Genomic DNA, 21,810 nt, shown 5'->3' with positions numbered 1-21,810 from the left:
GCTCAAACAACCCAAAAACTGGCAAAAAACAATAAATCACACCTGATTACTAGCTAAAAAGGTATAATAATCATCTCACAACCGTCAACCAGTGTTTTGTCAGCTGAATGCATCATGCCTATTTTACACTTGCAATGACCATACCTCTCACATGGCATATGTAAAATCTCAAAATCACCTTTGATCCCCTTGATTCCAGCATCTCCTGTTGCTCCATATGCACCAGGTGAACCTTTCTCCCCCTGTGATATTAATAATGACATCAAAGACAAATTTCATTGATGTAAATTTATAGGAAGACAAACATACATTAGAAAGAAGGGTGAGATACACTGCTACTTTGCAGTGCTACCTGATATAATGCTACATTAGAGGCTGATGTAGTGCTGTAGTATGGATAACGGTGGATTGGGCCAAATCTAGTCTGTGAATTCTGGCTCTAAAAGATTCTAGCATTACTTAAGGCTTACCCCAACCCAACACCAACACAAACTGACTGCAGTTATTATCAGTAGCTGCCTACTTGAAACCCATGCTACTAGTTATGATCTAATGTAATGCCACACTTTTGTTTTTTTACTATGCCCTTTAAAAGATGACTCTGTAAAGCCTCATCACATGATGAGCTTGTAATGTGTAACTAAACAGCTTCCAAACTGTTAGGAACCCAATTTGTGTTGCTTTAAATACACATAAAACTCAACTTTCTAAACAGTATTAAAACTAAATGGTCACTTATAAAATCCATCTTATAATTAATTAATACTTAATGCATGATAATTGTACAGATTTTGCCTTCAGAGACAGGTTGGTGTGGGAACATAACCAAAAAAAGGTGTACATACATGCATGGGTTTTGCCTTAACTTACCCGGGGTCCACCCATTCCAGGAAAACCAGGAATTCCTGGAGGTCCTGTAGCTCCTGGCATCCCCTTTTGCCCAGGTAGTCCCTGAGCTCCAGAAGATCCTTGTACACCCTTCTCATGGCTGGGCTCTCCAGGTAATCCGTGATGCCCCTCTTCTCCTGGAACCCCTGGGTAACCTTTTGAACCTGGAGACCAGAGCAAAAAAAAAAAAAAAACTCATTCAAAGAAATAGACACTTTTTCAATTTCTCAGGTATGTCACTTTCTGCAGATGGTAAAACACATATTACGACATGCACCTCCTGCAACATGCCGCTTTCTACAATGACAGAGGCGGTTCATAGAAATATAGGCCCCTATTTCCAGGATCGTAACATAAATAAGATGCAAAGTTTAGATGTTGGCCTTTGTGGGTTTAGCAAATATATTATTGTTATTTTCTGCCCATTGTCACAGGAAATAACCTACAAAAAGCAGATACATTTCTAACAGGCATGATTAGGTATTCTGCAATGATATTCAATCAAATCAACTCCTAAATAATATATTCATAATGGCAGTGTCTCACATGGGTATGTATGATTACATATATCAGTTCATCATTAATCCTATATATAATCTCTCCTGTATATAGAATAGATTTTACATCAGTAATTTAGTGGTAAAAGTAACAGGCTCACTGACAAAAAGTGCAACAAATGTATTTGCTGTCTTCTTGTGTGTGTGTGTAGGTGGTGCTCAAAATATGTTTAGTGGCTAATTCCTTGTCTCTAAGATGGCAGTAAATTTGTTGAGTTTGGTATTTGTTTAATTCGTAAGCCATTTTGTCAGTTCTACTAACTCCTTAAAATCATAGGCCAGTAAGGCATATTATTCAGTAACTACAAGGACATCAGCGCTAACTGGCTGAGTTATTATTGGGTTGTAACAATGTCACATTTTAGCAGTACATCAACAAAACAAGGCTGGAAGAAATAGGACAGGATATGAATAGGACTTTATCATCAGGAAAATAACATGCCCCACCCAACAAGTGGATTTTGGGTGGGGCAGCAACATGAGCACAAATTTCGTCTAAGTTTTTTTGAATGTCATACCTTTTGTTATGCAGTGCAGGTGCTTAAATTTCTGGCCATAAAAACAGAAATGGGGTGAGAACAAAATTTTTTACATCACTAAACTGAACTCTCACCTCCATGAAAACTGAGCCCATATACGAGTTATAGTTATTTATTAACAATAGCAGGGATTGGTATGAGATTTCTGTGCTGTCAATTGTACTTGCGAGTTCTGATGTTTATAGCTGCTCTAGGTGGAGCTAAACTGTTGAATAAGTAGATGTATGTAAATTAGCTGTTTTTTTTGTGACTGATGAATTAAAACAAGTCTGTTTTTGCAGCTTAGTTGCCTAATATGGACTGCGGAATGAATGGTCTTATGATCTTAAAACTTTATCATATACTAAACTCTTTATTTCAAACAATTAAGGACCCTTAATGAATCAATTTATAAACCCATTAGTTAAATGAATTTGATTATTTAAAAATACAGAAACATTCTACTCTATTTTCAGTGAAAATGCAAAACACTGCAGCTCAAAATCACAGTCCACATCTACCTTGTACATTTCAATTCTTTTTGTTTTTTTCCCTTTTTTAACATCTCTCAAAATAAATATTTCTTTTACCGTTATGTTTTTTAACATTTTTAACAAATTTTGGTTTCTGTGATTGAACTGAACTGATGATCTGATCTTTTCCCTGGTTCTCAGGTTTTCAGTGTCAGCATTTAAGAAGAGAAAAAGAAAATATTGTACTTAAGAAGTTTATTTTAGTTTTCCTGTAGGCCGCTATAATTTGTAATTATAAACGGGCAGGCCTTGAAGTGGAAAAGGTTGAGAACAGACAAACGTGGCCATGTGCAGGAAAAATGACACAGGATATGACTGGCCTCCCTTTATCCTCAACAGCTGAAGTCAGTCTCTTCATCTGCCTAGCTGCTTCAGGAAGGCCATGACAGACATAATGAGGGGAGTGGTGGATGAGACTGATCACAGTTACCTCTCACTCTCTGTGCTTACACATGCTGTATTTTAGTATTTTAGTATACTACTGTTTGTATACTATACTGTTTGTTGACAACTTTGAACATTGGAACAGAAGAGTAAGGGATGCATTCCATCATGTCCCACTCACAGTCAAATTACAAGCTGAAATTAGACCACAAGTGATATGGACATACCCTCAATGGTCACTTTATTAGGAACACAATCATTGAAAATATTAACAGATCCACTTAGTATAAAGGTGCACTTTGTAGTTCTACAATTACAGACTGTAGTCCATCTGTTTCTCTGCAGAATTTATTATCCTGCCTTTACCCAATTCTTCAATGCTTAAGATTCCCACAGGACCACCACAGAGAAGGTACTATTTTAGGGGGTGGGTCATTCTTAACACAGCATCACTGGTGGTGGTGGTGTGTTAGTGTGTGTTGTGCTGGTACGAGTGGATCAGACAGAGGTGCTGCTGGAGTTTTTAAATGACTCGGTGCCAATGCTGGACTAAGAATGGTCCACCAACCAAAAACGTTTAGCATGTGGGCAGCATCTTGTGACCACTGATGAAGGGCTAGATGATGACAAACACTAGGAATAAACTACTGTCTCTGACTTTACATCTACAAGGTGGACCAACCAGGTAGGAGTGTTTAATAGAGTGGACAGTGAGAGGACACAGTCTTTAAAACTTCCAGCAGAACTGCTGTGTTTGATTCAACACAACACACACTAACATGCCACCACCACCTCAGCATCACTGCAGTGCTGAAAATGATCCCCCACCCCAATAATAATAATACCACTGATAAATGGGGTAAAAAAGGGACAACAAATTATGCAAAGGAACAGATGAACCACAGTCTGTAATTGTAGAACAACAAAGTGCAACTAAATGGTAAGTGGAGCTGATAAAATAGACAAATATAGATACAAGGTAAGTATACCTAATAAAATGCTTGGTGAGCGTGTGTGATAGGCTGATGCAGATTTAAAAAATGTGATAAAGAACATCTGGAACATTTGGAACTGTCCTCACTGGTAAATGTTGCAGGTACATACACCAGAGAGCACTTACCTCGGGGCCCAATGAAACCTGGATCTCCTTCTTTTCCACGGTCACCTTTTAAACCTTTCATGGTCTCTTTCATGTGCTCCATTTTAATGGATGGTGGATCGCCTGGAGGGCCAATAAGCCCTGGTTCACCTGGAGAAAGACATCAAACTTTCAATCTCTAAGACTGAATTTGTAACTGATAAATAAAAAAATAAATCATATAAAACAACTCAAAGAGCATAAAACAAATACTATAAAAAAGGCCAAATTTGGGTAGCCAGTAGCCTAACCTTTTATGCCTTTGTCGCCTCTGAATCCTTTTTCTCCTCTTATGCCTGGAAAGCCAAACTCCCCTTTTTGTCCTGTGACACCCTTCAGACCAGTATTCCCAGGCATTCCTGGAAAGCCTGTCATGCCCTGAGAGCCTCTTAAACCTGCAGAGGGATATTAGACAACATGTCAACATTTATGTCTGTTGGTTCAAGATCTGTTTGCATATATGTGTCAGACTTGTTTGTGGATGAAGTTTAGCAATGTGTCACTGCTGTACAAAGAAAATATTTCTCCAAACGTCCAAAATGGTAAATTTTCAGGAAAGGGCAAAAACGTTATTTACTTTTAATGTAACCTACTGTAAAATCATCTATTCCATGCATTTTTGAAAAAAAAATTGAGATATGTTTTTGCTTCTGTCTTGAGAACAGCTGCAAGAGGACTGTCCAAAAATGTGTTTGATTTGAACTTAGTCGTTCAGATATTTATTCAACTATACAAATAACTATAAAACAATAGTGTTTGATGTAATCATGTGCTATGGTATCACTGTCTTGATTACCCCATTAAGAAAAAAACAACAAACAAACAAAAAAGAAATGTAGGTGTCATGCCTTCTACTGTCTCTGACGAAAGACGGGACTCAATCTCCCAGAACGCTCTGGGAGATCATATGATCAAGCAAGGAGACTCAGACTCCAGTTTGGCAGACTCCAACCCCCAGAATACTACACAGGACAATCCCCAGACTATTGATAGTTCGCACCTGTGCCTAGTTACAATGATGAGGCACTAGAGTGTATTTAAACTCTGGCTGAACTTTCTAACGTTGTGAAGTATTGTTTCTATGCAATCATTGAGTGTTCGACTTCTGTTTTGTTCGCCTTTTCCATGTATTGACCTGTTTTTGTGCATTTCCCGATTTAGATTTCTGTCTGACCCTTTTGTATTCTCCCTTCTTTGATCTAACCTGTGTTTGACTATTTTTGCCTGGACTCCGACTTCGATTTGTGATTTGCCCTTTCTGGATATTAAAACCTACTATCTTCTTATCCGCAAGTGTCTGGTACTCTGTCGCCTCGTCACAGTAGGTAAAAATAAAGAGGGCAGCTTTAGTAGTGAAAAATACATAGCTTTTTTTCAGTAATAAAAGGTCTTTTTAAAGAACACCCCCTAGGGGATTTTCATTAGAATTAAAGTTACTCAATTACTTATTTAATTACATAAATAACTACACTATATGGTATGTGAATGTCCCTCCTAATCATGATATTCAAGTGTTTCACTCTCATTCATTGCTAACAGATATGTAAAATAGCACATTCTTTTCTCCAAAGAAAAACACTGGGGGTAGGATGGGTCATACTCAATATCTTGGTGACTTTAAACATAGCACTGTCATAGGCTGCCAACATTGCCACAAGTCAGTTAGTGATATTTCCATTTTGTTTTCTTCCCCAGGCAACTGTAAGTGCTATCATAGTTAAAAGGAAGCATCTTGGAGCAACAACAGCTTCGCAACAAAGTAGTAGACCATGCAAATTCACAGAGTGGGGCCACAGAGTGCTGAACCAGGTACCTTATATCAGGTAAATATCACCTATCCCCTGTTAAATCACTCACTACAGAATTCCAAACTGCCTCTGGAAACAACATTTGCACAAAAACTGAATGCTGAGAACTTCATAAAATAGTTTGAGCAGCTGTGAACAAACTTACGATCGCTATGCACAATGCCAACTGTCAGGTGAAGTGCTGTAAAGCACACTGCCACTGAACTCTGGAACAGTTCTCTGGAGTGATGAATCCTGCTTCACTATCTGGCAGTCTCAAGGATGGATCTGGATTTGGTGACCTACTGCCTACCTACTGAAATAAATTGCACCAACTATAAAGTGTGGTAAAGGATGGATAATGGTCTGGGGTTGTTTTTCAGTGTTTAAGCTCAGGCCCTTAGTTCTAGTAAAGGGCAATGTCGATGCTACAGCATTCAAAGAAATTTTAGCCAGTTATCTGCTTTCAACTTTGTGACAACAGTTTGGGGAAGGCCCTTTCCTGTTCCAGCATGACTGTCACCCTATGCACAAAGTAAGGTCTGTAAAGATATTTGGTGTGGAGGTACTCCAGTGACCTGCACAGAGCCCTGATCTCAACTACACTGAATACATCTGGGACAAATTAGAATGTCGATTGTGAGCCAGGCCTTGTAGTCCAACATCAGTGCCTGCCCTCACAGATACTCTTTTGACTGAATGTGCCCACAGACACACTCCAAAATATTGTGGAAATCCTCAAAGAGGGGCCAACTCCATATTAATGGCCCTGGTTTTGGAATGGGATGTCCAAGAAACTCATATAGGCGTGAAGGTCAGATATCTACATGCATTATAATGTAGAAATATAGTGTATAGTGTATGTTTATTGTGCTCAGACTGAGCCGTAAGACTGGCTTTACATAGAGAAACTGTAATGCAACTAGTTTCAGTTTGCGAGCAATTCAAAAATAAAGTTGCATGGAACAATTTGTTTAGTACATTAGTTATTATATACTACATACTAGAGTAGTATATGGCAGGTGTTCATATGTTGTATTGTTCAAGCAGATTTTTGCATCTTGTTTTTATGTGAAGAAAGGGACACATTAATGATGTTAAAACAGAACAAACCCTAGCACAAGCAGCCATTCGAACTTTGTTAGATAGATTCTTCATGTGTGAACTGCTTGAAAACAATAGGGTTTGACGTGATCAGGTGCCATGTTATTGCCATCTTGACTGGAAATGATCATTTTTTAACATCAATCACACGTTTCGAATTCATCATTTTGTTATATATTAAGCGTAATTCAGTAAACACACACACACACACACACACACACACACACAAAATAATTAACATTGCAATAATGTAATAGTAAAGTTTGTAGTATTGTCACTTATAATGTGTCCAAATACTAACCTTTAAGTCCAGAAAGACCAGGCCGGCCAACATGGCCAGTTTGTCCTGGATCTCCCTGAAGCCCAAGTTCACCTAGTCCAGCATCACTTCCAGGCTCTCCACTAATACCCCTCAGTCCTAAAGACCCTGGGTGACCACTGTCCCCACGATCACCAGTTTTTCCACTGAGACCTGTTAAAGAAATGCAAAAGTACATTAGTTTCACATTGTTTCCTCAGATTACTTTGATGGTCTGGCTAAGTACACAATTTACTGTTTATGTCTACTTATGAGGATTGGGAGCAACAGTCTAAGAAACATTATAAACAGTTGAATGCTATGTTTATTTGTAAAATTATGGTTCAAGCGTGACGGTAGCCCTGAAATGGTTTCACAAAGAAAGAAGCAGTATAAAATGCATTTCTTAGTTGAGAATTACACCCTTTTATTTTCAGTTGATAATTTTTTTACAACCCCAATTCCAATGAAGTTGGGACGTTGTGTAAAAGATAAATTACATTACATTACATTTAGCAGACGCTTTTATCCAAAGTGACTTACAAATAATGAGGTACATAGAACAAACATAGTCAGGCCTTAAAGGAGGCCAAAGGGTAATAGCGGGGTAGAGAAGGGAAGGAGGGCAAGAAGGAGATGAGGTTGGTAGTGGTTAGATTTGCAAGAGGCGATTAGAGTAAGTGCTCCCTGAAGAGCTCTGTCTTCAGGAGTTTCTTAAAAATAGCGAGGGACAGTGGAAGGTAGCTTGTTCCACCATTGGGGAATCAGGTATGAGAACAGTCTCGATTGCTTTGTGTGACTGTTTGGCAAAGCTAAGCGACGTTCATTGGAGGATCGCAACGGCCGGGCGGTGCTGTAAGCCTTTAGGAGCGAGTGCAGGTAGGAAGGAGCCTGCTCTGTTAACACCTTGTAGGCAATCGTAAGAGTTTTAAATTTGATACGAGCAGCAACCGGTAACCAGTGGAGCTCAATGAGCAGTGGGGTGACATGCGCCCGTTTTGGTTGGTTAAAGACCAGACGCCCTGCAGCGTTCTGAACCATCTTCAGTGGTTTTACAACACAGGCCGGGAGGCCCATCAGTATGGCATTGCAGTAGTCGAGGCGTGAGATGACCACTGCTTGTACCAAGAGTTGGGTGGCTCATTGTGTTAGAAACGGCCGTATCTGTCTGATGTTGTACAGCGCAAAGTGGCAGGACCGAGCCACCGAGGCAACATGGAGCGTAAAGGAGAGTTGGTCATCTACCATAACCCCCAGGTTCCTAGCAACCTTTGTCGGGGAGAGTGAGAGTGAGTCGATGGTTATGGTGAAGTTGTGTTGAATGGATTGTATAGCTGGTATAACCAGAAGTTCAGACTTGGGCAGGTTTAGTTGAAGGTGGTGTTCCTTCATCCATGCGGATATGTCCGAGAGGCACTGCGATATCCGCACAGAGATCGATGGGTCATCAGACGGGAATGACAGAGAGAGCTGGGTGTCGTCAGCATAGCAATGGTACGAGAAGCCATGTGAGCGGATAACCCGGCCTAGAGAGGTGGTGTAAATAGAAAAGATAAGGGGTCCCACTACCAATCCCTGGGGAACCCCAGTGGATAGCGAGTGGGCTGAGGAGAGCTCTCCATGCCATGATACCTTGAATGAGCGCCCAGTGAGGTACGATCTGAACCATAGTAGCGCATTGTCTGAGATACCCATGTTTAAAACAAAATATGATGATTTGCAACCTATATTCAATTGAATACACTACAAAGACAAGATATACGGATAAACTTGCCTGCAACACATTCCAAAGAAGTTGGGACAGGGGCAACAAAAGACTGGGAAAGTTGAGGAATGCACAAAAAACACCTGTTTGGAACATTCCACAGGTGAACAGGTTAATGGGAAACAGGTGAGTGTCATGATTGTGTATAAAGCGAGCATCCCTGAAAGGCTCAGTCGTTCACAAGCAAGGATGGGGCGAGGTTCACCACTTTGTGAACAACTGTGTGAGCCAACAGTTTAAGAACGTTTCTCAATGTGCAATTGCAAGGAATTTCATCATCTACAGTCCATTATCATCAAAAGATTCAGAGAATCTGGAGAAATTTCTGCAAGTAAGCAGCAAGGCAGAAAACCAGCATTGAATGCCCGTGACCTTCGACCCCTCAGGCGGCACTGCATTAAAATCCGACATCAGTCTGTAACGGATATTACCACATGGGCTCAGGAACACTTCAGAAAACCACTGTCAGTGAACACAGTTCGTTGCTCCATCTACAAGTGCAAGTTAAAACTCTGCCATGCAAAGCGAAAGCCATATATCAACAAATATATCACCCAGAAATGCCGCCAGCTTCTCTGGGCCTGAGCTCATCTGAGATGGACTGACGCAAAGTGCAAAAGTGTCCTGTGGTCTGACGAGTCCACGTCTTTTTCAGGGACATCCTGCTTATTTCAGCAAGACAACGCCAAGCCACATTCTGCACCTGTTACAACAGCATGGCTTCATAGTAAAAGAGTGCGGGTACTAGACTGGCCTGCAGTCCATACCTGTCTCCCATTGAAAATGTGTGGCGCATTATGAAGCGCAAAATACGACAATGGAGACCCCGGACTGTTGAGCAACTGAAGTTGTACATCAAGCAAGAATGTGAAAGAATTCCACCTACAAAGCTTCAACAATTAGTGTCCTCAGGTCCCAAACGCTTATTGAGTGTTGTTACAAGGAAAGGTGATGTAACACAGTGGTAAACATGCCCCTGTGCCAACTTCATTGGAACGTGTTGCAGGCATCAAATTCAAAATGAGTGAATATTTGCAAAAAACAATAAAGTTTATCTGTTTGAACATTAAATATCTTGTCTTTGTAGTGTATTCAGTTGAATATAGGTAGAAAAGGATTTGAAAATCATTGTAGTCAGTTTTTATTTATGTTTTACACAACGTCCCAACTTCATTGGAATTGGGGTTGTAGTTAGATGAAACATACTAAAAAACAAACAAACAAAAAAAGAAATATAGGTAAAAATAAAGGAACCAAAAATTTTTTTTGGAGAAAAGCCACAGAAGAAACACTTTCCTAAGGAACTTTTCAAATGATGATCCAACTTTGTAAATTAGACACGTGAATGTGAACGCACACAAGAACCTTCCACATAAATGACCATACATCCAACCAAAGAACCATTTAGGAACCTTTATTTTTCATTGATTTTTATTTCCTTATTTTTTCCTCTGAGGTCTACATGTAATGTGTGTAGTTTTATGAATGAATTATGAAATTATGACATATTCTATATGTGCCCTATTTTCCCAGCTCTGTTTATCCCTTAGACTTAAAAAGGCTGTACCTCTAAAAACAATATATGTAAATGTCATCTGTTCTGACTGGCTGTCCTGTATTGTTCATTATTCAGAAAATGCAGGAAATGCAGGATTAAACTGCTGTAGGCTGAACAGGTGGATACAAGTAAATGTGTTGACTTTTGTGACCAATGAATTAAAAACCATGAATCCAAAACAGACTGCTTTTGCAGCTTAAGTTCCATATATGGACTGGGGAGTGAATGTCATGTCATGTAACTTTTACTTTTTTTATATAGTACATCAAACTCATATGTTTAAAAAAGCAAAGAAAATATGGTTTTCCATAATGTGAGAACTGACTTGAGTGAACTGACTCTCTTCTCAGTCCTTGTACTTAGTACAAGAGTCTGCCATGACCTCTACCATATGGTTGAGCAGACAATTAAGGGTTAAATGACAGTAATGGTATATTAACACGTGATTTCCTTTATCTCTTGATTTCTTAAAAATATAAGACCCAAACTGGTTCAGGAACTGATGCATTTGTATTAATTCATGACTTGATTAGAGCCTGCAGTATTACTTAAATACACTTGATTATTCTTTGATCATGAACATTTTTGTTAATTGTATTACCTTGTGGCCCTATGTTGCCTGAAGGTCCTGGGGGTCCTGCTTGTCCAGGCACTCCAGGGTAGCCAAATATTCCTTGTGGACCAGGTCTTCCTATCTCTCCTTGTAAGCCTGCAGGACCTACTTCACCCTTGAAGCCAATCATCCCAGGCATTCCCTCCATTCCTTTATACCACATCACAGTGACATTTAACTCTTAGACGTTGCAATATTGTTATATTAACTTATGTGCACTAATGTAGGTTTGAATCCAAAATTTTTGAATGTTTCTACTCTACAATCAGCTACAAGGGAGAAATAATTACAGAATTCTTTCATTATTGTCAGTGATAACTGTAATGAGTAACATGCTACTAAAACACAGACTATAATGTAATCAAAGCCTCACCTGGATATCCACTTGTGCCGCGATCTCCAGGGAGGCCTCTGTCACCTTGCTGTCCTGGCAACCCTGGGTCTCCTGTGGGTCCAGGAGAACCTCCTAGAGCCTTACCGTCAGGACCCTTAAGCCCTGGCTCACCATTTAAACCTGGCCTACCAGGTGGACCAAGATTCCCCTCTGGACCTTTAGAACCAGGACTGCCCAAGTCTCCACGAGGTCCAGCAAAACCTTTAAGGTAAACAATAAGATCAAAAAAATGAAAGAGACAGAAGCTGCGTCCAGAGTAGACAAGCAGATAAACAAGAAAGCTAAAGTGAAACCTGAATATGCTTGCTGTTGTGACAAACCTCATATCTCTAAAGTGGTAATTTTATAAGAGAAGCAACAAACTTTAACTTTGAATTGAAGTTAATGTAACAAGATTTTTTTTCCAAGCCATTTTCAATCATTTCTAGTGATCCATTCAAATACAAAAAAGATATTTAGTTTTTTTTTTCTGACAATGTAGTTAATGTAGATAATGTACATAAGTAGGTAAACCTTTAATACATGTACACTAATTTGATAGTAAGTATTCTGGAAAAGGGTTACATGTCAAAATATTGAAAGGATTGGATGAGCCCCGTTACAATTCCCTAGAAAGTATGGGGAAGGTTGATATATGAACAGAAGACAATATATTACTTGTAATGTTTCTTCCATTGTTCTCCATTTAGGAGTTCTCCAGTTGGAGTTTTCTTTGTTTTCTAGTGCAAGGCTTTCACTCTCCTCTTTGACTCTCTTTGACTCCTCTTTGTACATTAACCCATTCTTTAACCAGTTATGCTTCATCACATCATATGTTTTTTATTTTTTAAAGTAAGGAATTGGGAAAAATCAATTGATTGAGACATTAAAGGAACTAAACTTTAAAATGTGTAGAAGTATGCTGTCATTTTTTGGGGTTGCATAATTAATTATTATAGGTTACATACACCGATCAGGAATCACATTATGACCATCTCTGTGTTTCTACGCTCATCGTCCATTTTATCAGCTCCACTTATTATATAGGTGCACTTTGTAGTTCTACAATTACAGACTGTAGTCCATCTGTTTCTCTGCATACTTTGTTAGCCCCCTTTTACCCTGTCCTTCAGGACCCTCATGGAACCTCACAGAGCAGGCACTATTTGGGTGGTGGATCTTTCTCAGCACTGCAGTAACACTGACGTTGTGGTGGTTTGTTAGTGTGTGTTATGCTGGTCTGAATGTTCACTCACTGTCCACTCTATTAGATGCACCTGCATTGTTGGTCCACCCTGTAGGTGTAAAGCCAGAGATGATTGCTGTACAGTATGAGCTAATCATCGTCTAATCCTTCACTGATGGTCACAAAGTATGCAGAGAAACAGATGGACCACAGTCTGTAGTTGTAGGACTACAAAGTGCACCTGTATAGTAAGTGGAGCTGAGAAAATAGACAATGAGTGTAGAAACAAGGAGGTGGTAATAATGTTGTACCTGATCGGTGTATTTTATACACATATGTAAATTATATTTTTTCAAATCTTTTGTTTTTCTTGACTGTCTTGTGAAATGTGGGACACTCTACTGTTTGAGGGCTGCATGTTTGAGTGATGAGAAGCCTGCACATTACCAGTAAAGGTGTGCTGATAGTGTTTCAGATTTTGAGTATGAAGTTCTAATAAAATCATCTCACCCATTGCTCCAGGTGGTCCACCTCTGCCCTGGTCTCCTTGCTCTCCTTTAAGTCCCACTCCTCCACTAGATCCTGCAAACCCTTTAGGACCAGGTACACCTAGAACACAAAGATACTGTCAGTTTCATGTGAATGTGGCCAAAAATATTTGAATACGTACATTAAGTAAGTAAGTAAGTAAATTTTATTTATATAGCACATTTAAAACCAAAGTGCTTCACAATAAAAAAAAACAAAAAGAATTCCCACCTTCCGAACACCACTATTATACCATGTACAGACCTGATCACACAGCAATGTTCACACAACAATGTATAGACCTCAGTCCACAGATCAACGACTGCTAAACGCTAATTGATAAAAATGTGTTTTAAGCTTTACTTTAAAACCAGTCACAGATGACACATGCCTGATGTCACTTGGAAGGCCGTTCCAAATTCTTGGTGCAGAAACAGCAAAAGCACGACCCCTTTTTGTTTAAAACGAGATCGTGGAACAGTTAAAAGTTTTTGAGACGCAGACCTTAAAGATCTTGAGGGTGCATATATACAAAGCATGTCCTCAACATATGCAGGTGCCTGGCCATTGAAAACTTTAAAAACCATCAATGCCATTTTATATTGGATTCTGTAATGCACTGGGAGCCAGTGTAAAGATGCTAAAATTGGAGTAATGTGCTCTCTTTTCTTTGTGCCAGTTAATATTCTGGCCGCAGCATTTTGAACTAGTTGTAAATGAGCCAGAGATGCTTCGTTAATTCCAAAATACAGTGCATTACAGTAATCCAGTCTAGATGTCACAAAGGCATGAATAATTTTTTCCAAATCTGGAGCATTAAGAAATTATTTTAACCTGGAGATTGTCCTAAGCTGGAAGAAACTGGCCTTGACTGCTGCATTTACTTGCTTATTTTAATTCAGTATCAAAAATGACCCCAAGGTTTTTAACTTGAGTTTTTATAAAGGGGGTTAAGAAACCCAGATTTTCTTTCAAACTCTTGGTTACTGTGGGGGGACCAAATAAAATAACCTCTGTTTTATTATCATTCAGTTGAAGAAAACTCTGGGTCATCCAATTCTTGATATCCATGATACATTCATTGAGTCTTCCTAAAGAGTAATGATTTCCAAGGTTTAAAGGTAAATATAGTTGTAAATCATCTGCATAACAGTGAAATGAGATGTTATGTTTACTAATAATTTGGCCTAGGGGGAGCATGTATAGCGAAAAAAGCACAAGGCCTAAAATGGACCCTTGTGGAACCCCAGAAGTATTTCCCAATGTTTACAGAAAAAGTTCTACAATTAATATAGGAGATAAACCAATTTAGAGCCAAACACTTGACCCCAACACAATGTTCCAAACGCTCAATGAGTATATCATGATCAACAGTGTCAAATGCAGCACTCAAGTCCAGCAAAACCAGGACAGAACCAGAATCAGCATTAAGTAAAAGATCATTAGTCACTTTTAAAAGAGCAGACTCAGTACTGTGCAATGCCCTAAACCCTGACTGAAAAGTTTCATAAATTTTATTATTGTTTAAAAAAGATTCAAGTTGAGTAAACACAACTTTTTCAAGAACTTTAGCCAAAAATGATAGTTTTGATATAGGCTGGTAGTTACTCAGAACCCCTACATCCAGGTTATGCTTTTTTAGGAGGGGCTGAACAACTGCATGCTTAAAACTTGCAGGAACTGCACCAGATGCTAAGCTTGCATTTATAATTGATAAAACATCAGGTCCAATTGTGTCAAAAACATCCTTGAAAAACCAAGATGGAAGAATATCCGTGGCAGATGTAGAGCATTTCATGTGAGAAACAATGTCAGATAACTGTGCAAAGGAAACCCATTCAAATTTCTCAAATGTTGGGATACCTGGCTGAAAGGCAAAGGGCTGAATCATAGAAATTGAGATATTAGACCTAGCCTTTTCAACCTTGGCCACAAAGAAATCCAGAAAAGCTTCACAGCTATTTAGAGACGCCTCTGGGCTGTAGCATGGAAAAGGATTTAGCATTGAATTTATTGTGAACATATACGTTACTATACAGCATCTGAGGATATTTAAAAAGTTATTAATTTGGCCAGTAAGTGGTTATTCGCCAAGAAAATTAATATTTAAAAGAGAATTAATATGTAAATAAATACAAATGACTTTAACACAATAAGAAGTGATATGTACTTAAAAAATATATGTTATCCATTTAGTGTATACAGTACACTATCTATTACCTAGAAATCCTGGCAGTCCAGAGGGTCCTGGGAGTCCTCTCTCTCCTGGGGGTCCTGGTATTGCCTCACACTCCCCTGTAGAAACACCAAGGCCAAGAGCTAAGTAGTGTCAAGGTAAAGGACACAGTGACAAAAGACAGATGCTACAGTGGATCTGCTGATTGCCTGCAGATATCATCATGTTTCATCATGCCAAAGTCAGATTTGATCCACTGCCTAGTGTAGAGCAAAGCACAAAACATCACAATATGTCCCAAAAATATTTGTGTCTGTGAATAAAAATCAAACAAGAAAAGAGGTTAATAATGCCCAAAGCTTGATTAACTGTGAACAAAAGAGTGACGGCAATGCAAAGAAGCACTAAGATAGAAGAAGAAGAGTTCTTAAGAGAGAGTTTGTCTTGTCACCATTGCCGCTTCCTGCTGTATTCCATTGGCCTTCGTCTCCACTTGGACTACAGCTTCCTTTAAATGGCAAGCAAGATATGATGAAAGACAGAAGCAGACAAAAACACAGTAGACAGACAGAGACTGAAGAAGGCTCAATTAGCAGCTGAAATGATTTTCTTTGTAGAATATTCCATGATTTAATAGCCCAAGCCTTCTAGTGAACACCAGAGAAAATTCACATTCTCCAGGAACTCTCGGATACAGAACTTTTATCTCAATCAATACATTATGTAAAAAAATTTTAAAATGGGTGGAATTCCTCTTTGACACAAAATATTTTCTTTATATTATTACAGAACTCAATTTTTGAAGAATCATTAACTTTAGAATATCTAACCCAAAATACCATATGACAGAAAACAGTGATGGAAAAGGGAAGAAATTAACAATACAGTTAAAATACACATTAAAGAATAGAACAATGAGAGGGAGAAGAGCAGAGAGAACACATACCTGGAATACCAGGTTGGCCTGGATTTCCATCATAACCACTAATCCCTGGATCTCCAGGAGAACCTCTTAAACCCTTGGCTGCTCCAAACACTGGACCTGGTCTTCCTGCAGGTCCAGCAAACCCTGGCAAACCCTGCCTGCCTGGGTAGCCCTTCTCTCCAGACTCTCCAACTGGACGCTCTCCCTGAAAACAGTACAGGAATACAGCACATGGTGTAGTGAGACCAAAGTACCATGTGTTATATGCTCATAAGAATGAAGTTTGGCCATAAGGAGGATTGAGACAATCCCGGTGGACCGCTATGTGTTTGGGGCACTGAGACAGTGAGAAAGAGAGAAATGCATGGTCATTTGTAATGTAGCCTTATGTATAACAGATGGAGAATGCGTAGAACAAAATGCATGTGCCTGGAAAACCCAAGAATGCATATACCCTACTCACAAAAAGTTAAGGATATTTGGCTTTCGGGTGAAATTTCAGGATGAACCAAAAATGCACTCTAACCTTTACACGTGAACTTAATGTGACCTTCTCTAAACTTTTGAATGCGCATGTCCAACTGTTCAGTGTTTCAGTACTTTTTGTACAACTTGCTGTTCTCTAACAAGGAGCTTAACGGCAAGGTGGTGGTGGTGTTACAGTGTGGGCAGGTGTGTCTAGTCAACACAGAACTGCCCTACACTTTGTGAATGGTACAGTGACAAGCCCATACTACTTGAATAACATCATTAATCCAGTCATTGTGCCTCTGCATGAACAATAATTTCATCTTCATGGACGACAATGCTCCAGCTCATCGAGGTTGCATCATTAGGGAATGGCTGCTGGATACCGGGGTACCTCAGATGGAGTGGCCAGCACTTTCTCCAGACCTGAATCCCATAGATAACCTATGGGATCAGCTGAGTTGCCATGTAGAGGCTCATAACTCTGTACCCCAAAACCTCAATGACCTGAGGGCTGCCCTTCAAGAAGAGTGGGATGCCATGCCTCAGCAGACAATGAGTCGACTTACGAACAGCATGAGACGTCGTTGTCAAGCTGTAATTGATGCTCAAGGTCACATGACAAATTATTGAGACACTTACATTTTTTGTTGGGGTATACCCACCACTGTTGTTGGCTTTTGTTTCAATAAATTGTTTGAGATGAGGAAATCCATAAATTTCACCCGAATGCCAAATATCTTTTTGTGTGTAGTCTATGTATGAGTGCAGCCGTAGCGCAGAATGTTCCTTCACGTGGCCGCAGTAAGTGCTGAAAATGTGTCTGAAATTCACATTTGATTTACAAAGACGGCAGCTTATCATTCAAACTGTGTTCAGCCCTGCCCACTAACAGTGCGCTCATGAGGTGAAGGTGCAGGATTTGCAAGATGCCATGATTTTCTTCTGCGTTTTTTTGCAGCTTTTCACAAAGAAATCACAAAAAACACATCATAGAGTGGATTTATAGGTTTTTATCACCAGACAATATAGTTTAATTAAAATGCAAAATTATTTAGTTAGAGTTATTATTAGGCTAATTTGGCCTTTAGATTTTAGTTGGTAATTAAATGGTCTGTCAGTGGTCTTAAATAGTCAGGTTCAGTGTAGCATTTTTAAATTATCCAAAGATTAAATTTGGTATACAACCCCATTTCCAAAAAAGTGGTGACAGTAAGCAGAATATAAATAAAAATAGGATGCAATGACATGCAAATCATGTAAACCATATTTTTAAAGGGAAATACTACAAAGACAGCAAATTAAATGTTGAAACTGAAAAATTGTATTGATGTTTTTGAAAAACTATATGCCCGTTTGATGCCAACAACACATTCCAAAATAGTTGAGTTGGGGGGTGTGTTTACCACTGTGTTTCATAACCTCTTCATTTAACAACACTCTGTAAGCATTTGAGAACTGAGGAGACCACCTGCAGTAGTTCTCAAAGTGATATGTTTTCCTGTTCTTGTTTGATACAAGATTTCAGCTGATCAACAGTTCGGGTTCTCCTTTGCCAGATTTTTAATTTCATAATGCAGCAAATGCTTTCGGCCGGTGGCAAATCTGGACTGTAGGCAGGTCAGTTTAGCGCCCAGACTCTTTTAATACGGAGCAATGCTGTTGTAATACATGCAGAATGTGGTGTGGCATTGTCTTGCTGAAATAATCAAGGCCTTCTCTGAGAAAGACGTCATCTGGATAGCAGGATATGTTGCCATGTATATATCATTCAGCATTAATGGTACATTCACAGATCTGCACATCACCTATGCCATGTGCACTAAAGCACCCCTACACCATCATTAATACTTGTGTTTGAACTGTATGCTGATAACAAGCCAAGTGGTCTTTATCCCAGAGGACACAGTGTCCATGATTTCCAAAAAAAATTTCAAACATTGATCTGTCGGACCACAGGACACTTTTCCACCTCCCCTCAGTCCACTTGAAATGAGCTCAGGCCCAGAGAATTGAATTCATTCATTCACTCATTCTTTATAATCTCACAAATCAAAAGCCTCAGAAACATCTCCTGGTTACCAAACCAACTGATAAATACAATTGTCAAACTGAAAAATTTCAGAACTTCCTTAAGAAAAACAATTTCTCTCAACACTTTTTAAATAAAATTGTTTTTTAATCAAAAGATAATTTCACATTAATTAATGTATTAAGGTATTCATAATGAATAACCCTTCCAATTGGTATACAAACAATTACTGATGGATGCCATTAATGTCTCTTTTAAAATCAATCACCATCTCATTAAAATGAAGACAGGGGGCATTCAAATTCATGTGATGTTTTTTTAGGAAGATAGTAATGAGGAACTTACAGGTGGACCAGTGAGTCCAGGGGCACCATCTATCCCATTAGGTCCAGTCTGGCCAGACTCCCCTTGCTCACCTGATAAGCCTGGGTCTCCTTCATCTCCAGGTGATCCTGTAAAATATACACAGATAGTCACCCACACACATTAAATTTATTTTCTATGCATTACTTGCATTCATCACATTAGATAAAAAGGGCACCTTTTTCTGTAACCTCTGTCATTTCTCCTTTACGTCCCTTTGGTCCAGGAAACCCAGCAACACCCGGAAAGCCCTGTAGAAAGAAAAAATATTTCATTTTTTAAAGATTTCAAATAATTCACAATAAAACAATGGTCTAGAGTGCTTGTGGAATCCATATTCTGCCTTTACTGTAAGGCTAGTTACTTACAGGTAATCCAGATTTTCCTCTGGGTCCTGGCTCTCCTTGATCGCCCTGCTGACCCCACTCTCCTACCATGCCATCGTCACCAGGACTGCCAGGTGAACCCGGAGACCCGGGAGGAGAGGTCTGGGCTCTGCATTCACAAGGACCGTGGTCACCTAATAAGATCACACAAACATAATTATTTCATGTTAACTATGCAAAACATGATGAAATATAATTTTTGAACTAAAGATATGTCTAAAAATGCTAACAATAAAGGGATCTGATCCTCCAAATAGAAACAATAAGTCAAATCACGTTCTGCAGTGAATTTGAAAACATAAACACAGTCGGCCTTCAGCATGCAGTTCATCATGATATTTGAGAAACAGCAAACCAGGAGCTAAAATGAGTCTGATATTGTTGGTCGTACCTTTCTCCCCTTTGGCTCCTGCATTTCCTGGACGTCCACGTGGACCTTCAGGACCTCTGAAATGTTCCTGCCCTGTGGTCAAAAAAGTGTAGTAAGCAAATGTTTGTAGCAATCAGACCTACCCTCTATGTCAAAGTCTGTTTATTACTTCTCAATATACCTGTTGGTATACTTGAAGCTCACAATGTTTTTTAACCAGCTTCAAACATTATATTGTTACACATTTCAAGTCCATTGAACACCAAATAGTATGTTAATGGAACAGCTATTGTGTGTTTTAAAGCAAGTCTGGCTCCACCTGTTAAGATTCACAGTGCACTAACAGGGACTACCAGGATACCAGGAACACTTTTAAATATCTTAATGCATTAATTACATAAGTAATACATAATGCATTCCTATTTACATGCGTTTCGCATGTATTTTACATTGGGTTTGAACACAGCTCAGCCAATCTAATTTCAGAACCAGACATTCTCCTTACCGAACTGATTTTTTGATTGTACTTGATTTTAGGCTTAGCGATTATTCATTGAATAATAACACTTGGTTATTGGCCAGAAAAGTGCCAAAATTTGAATCCTACAAATCTCAAAAATGATACTATTAGGTAAGAACGAAGAACAATTTTAATTTTTCTTATTTATGCTGCTTCAGAGTATTAATTACACAGGGATGTCAGCATCAATATGTGTCTTGGTATATGAAGATTATACACTAACCAAATCACTGTGTTTATAAACACCAGAACTACCCTCATTGGCCCACGTACATTATAGGTCCACCATATATGTATGTACACACAGACTATAGTCTATATTTAATGATCACTTGTCAATCATCTTTTACCCATTTATCGCTGGTCAGCCATGGTGATGACATGTTAGTGTGAGCCTTTATCAGGCATAGCCATGTTGTTGATATCAGTGTCAGGGATAGCTTTGGAGAGATTTGCCATGAGCGGTTTTCTGGAAGCTATAGTACTGTACAAAGAACTTAAGTACCTAAGGCAATTGTTTAAAATAATTTATTTGGGCAATAACTGCGTTTTAACAGTAAAAACACCACATAGCATTAAGACAAATTAAATCTTCCAGTTAATTCAATCCTCCAGAATAGCCAAGCTAGGTATTAGATGACAACTAACAATAATACTAGGCTGCCATGGGAGAGGTTTGTACATGATTAAACTAACACATTGGCATGCAAAATTACAAATTCTTGTATTAATGTTTATTTATATTAATTCTACAGTTAGTGTTTTTTGTGATCAATTTTTATTCGTTTACTGTTAACCAAGCAGCACTTTATCACAACATTACAGAACTGTACAATTAGCATTTTTGCTGAGCAAATAAACACTTACATGATCCCTTGGGTCCAGGTGGCCCAGGTGGTCCTGGTTTTCCATCAAAGCCTTGAGGACCAGGGCGTGTAGCTGGTATCCCAGCCTCTCCAGTCTCACCCTTCTGTCCCTTCATGCCCTTGGGTCCGAAAGCGCCAAATAACTCTGTGCAAAAAAAGTCAGTGCAATGTGTACTTGAGATTCATATCATGAATTGGAAATTTTTAATTTTAAATAATTAATTAATTTGTTCATCTTATTGTCTCATAAGGAAAAACAACTTTCAGGATGAAACTTCTTATTCTAGCTTATATTTCTAACTAATTGATAAATGACAATCAAAGTCTTATAAAACAAAGTTATTGGTTTGAACACCTGAAACCTGCTCAGTTTCCACAAAACAACTTCTGCTGTTCTTATTATTGTTGTTCGTATTTCTTCTAATCACTGTATCAACCCCTTTAATCTATTGTCGAAAATGTAACATTTTCACT

The 21,810-nt window shown here is 38.9% G+C and overlaps 1 protein-coding gene across 2 annotated transcripts in view; it reads right to left on the bottom strand.

The window, feature by feature from the left end:
• col4a2 (collagen, type IV, alpha 2) overlaps positions 1 to 21,810 on the bottom strand; it is a 103,712-nt gene that overhangs the window by 10,312 nt on the left and 71,590 nt on the right. The window contains exons 20-35 of one of the 2 annotated variants that reach the window (XM_017704695.2): positions 21,338 to 21,481; positions 19,972 to 20,043; positions 19,563 to 19,714; positions 19,373 to 19,445; positions 19,177 to 19,283; positions 16,353 to 16,536; positions 15,858 to 15,914; positions 15,451 to 15,525; positions 13,213 to 13,311; positions 11,517 to 11,738; positions 11,132 to 11,293; positions 7,211 to 7,381; positions 4,270 to 4,413; positions 4,001 to 4,129; positions 871 to 1,052; positions 179 to 242 (exon numbers count right to left, since the gene is read on the bottom strand). In XM_017704695.2, coding sequence (XP_017560184.1) covers positions 179 to 242; positions 871 to 1,052; positions 4,001 to 4,129; positions 4,270 to 4,413; positions 7,211 to 7,381; positions 11,132 to 11,293; positions 11,517 to 11,738; positions 13,213 to 13,311; positions 15,451 to 15,525; positions 15,858 to 15,914; positions 16,353 to 16,536; positions 19,177 to 19,283; positions 19,373 to 19,445; positions 19,563 to 19,714; positions 19,972 to 20,043; positions 21,338 to 21,481 — 2,037 coding nt within the window. The remainder of the gene's footprint in view (positions 1 to 178; positions 243 to 870; positions 1,053 to 4,000; positions 4,130 to 4,269; positions 4,414 to 7,210; positions 7,382 to 11,131; positions 11,294 to 11,516; positions 11,739 to 13,212; positions 13,312 to 15,450; positions 15,526 to 15,857; positions 15,915 to 16,352; positions 16,537 to 19,176; positions 19,284 to 19,372; positions 19,446 to 19,562; positions 19,715 to 19,971; positions 20,044 to 21,337; positions 21,482 to 21,810) is intronic. The other variant, XM_017704696.2, reaches the window with a different exon arrangement.

Source organism: Pygocentrus nattereri, chromosome 6 (assembly GCF_015220715.1).
Source record: "Pygocentrus nattereri isolate fPygNat1 chromosome 6, fPygNat1.pri, whole genome shotgun sequence".
Taxonomy (NCBI): domain Eukaryota; kingdom Metazoa; phylum Chordata; class Actinopteri; order Characiformes; family Serrasalmidae; genus Pygocentrus; species Pygocentrus nattereri.
Note: the sequence above shows the minus strand (reverse complement) of the source record. Positions and strands in the feature narration are given on the sequence as shown.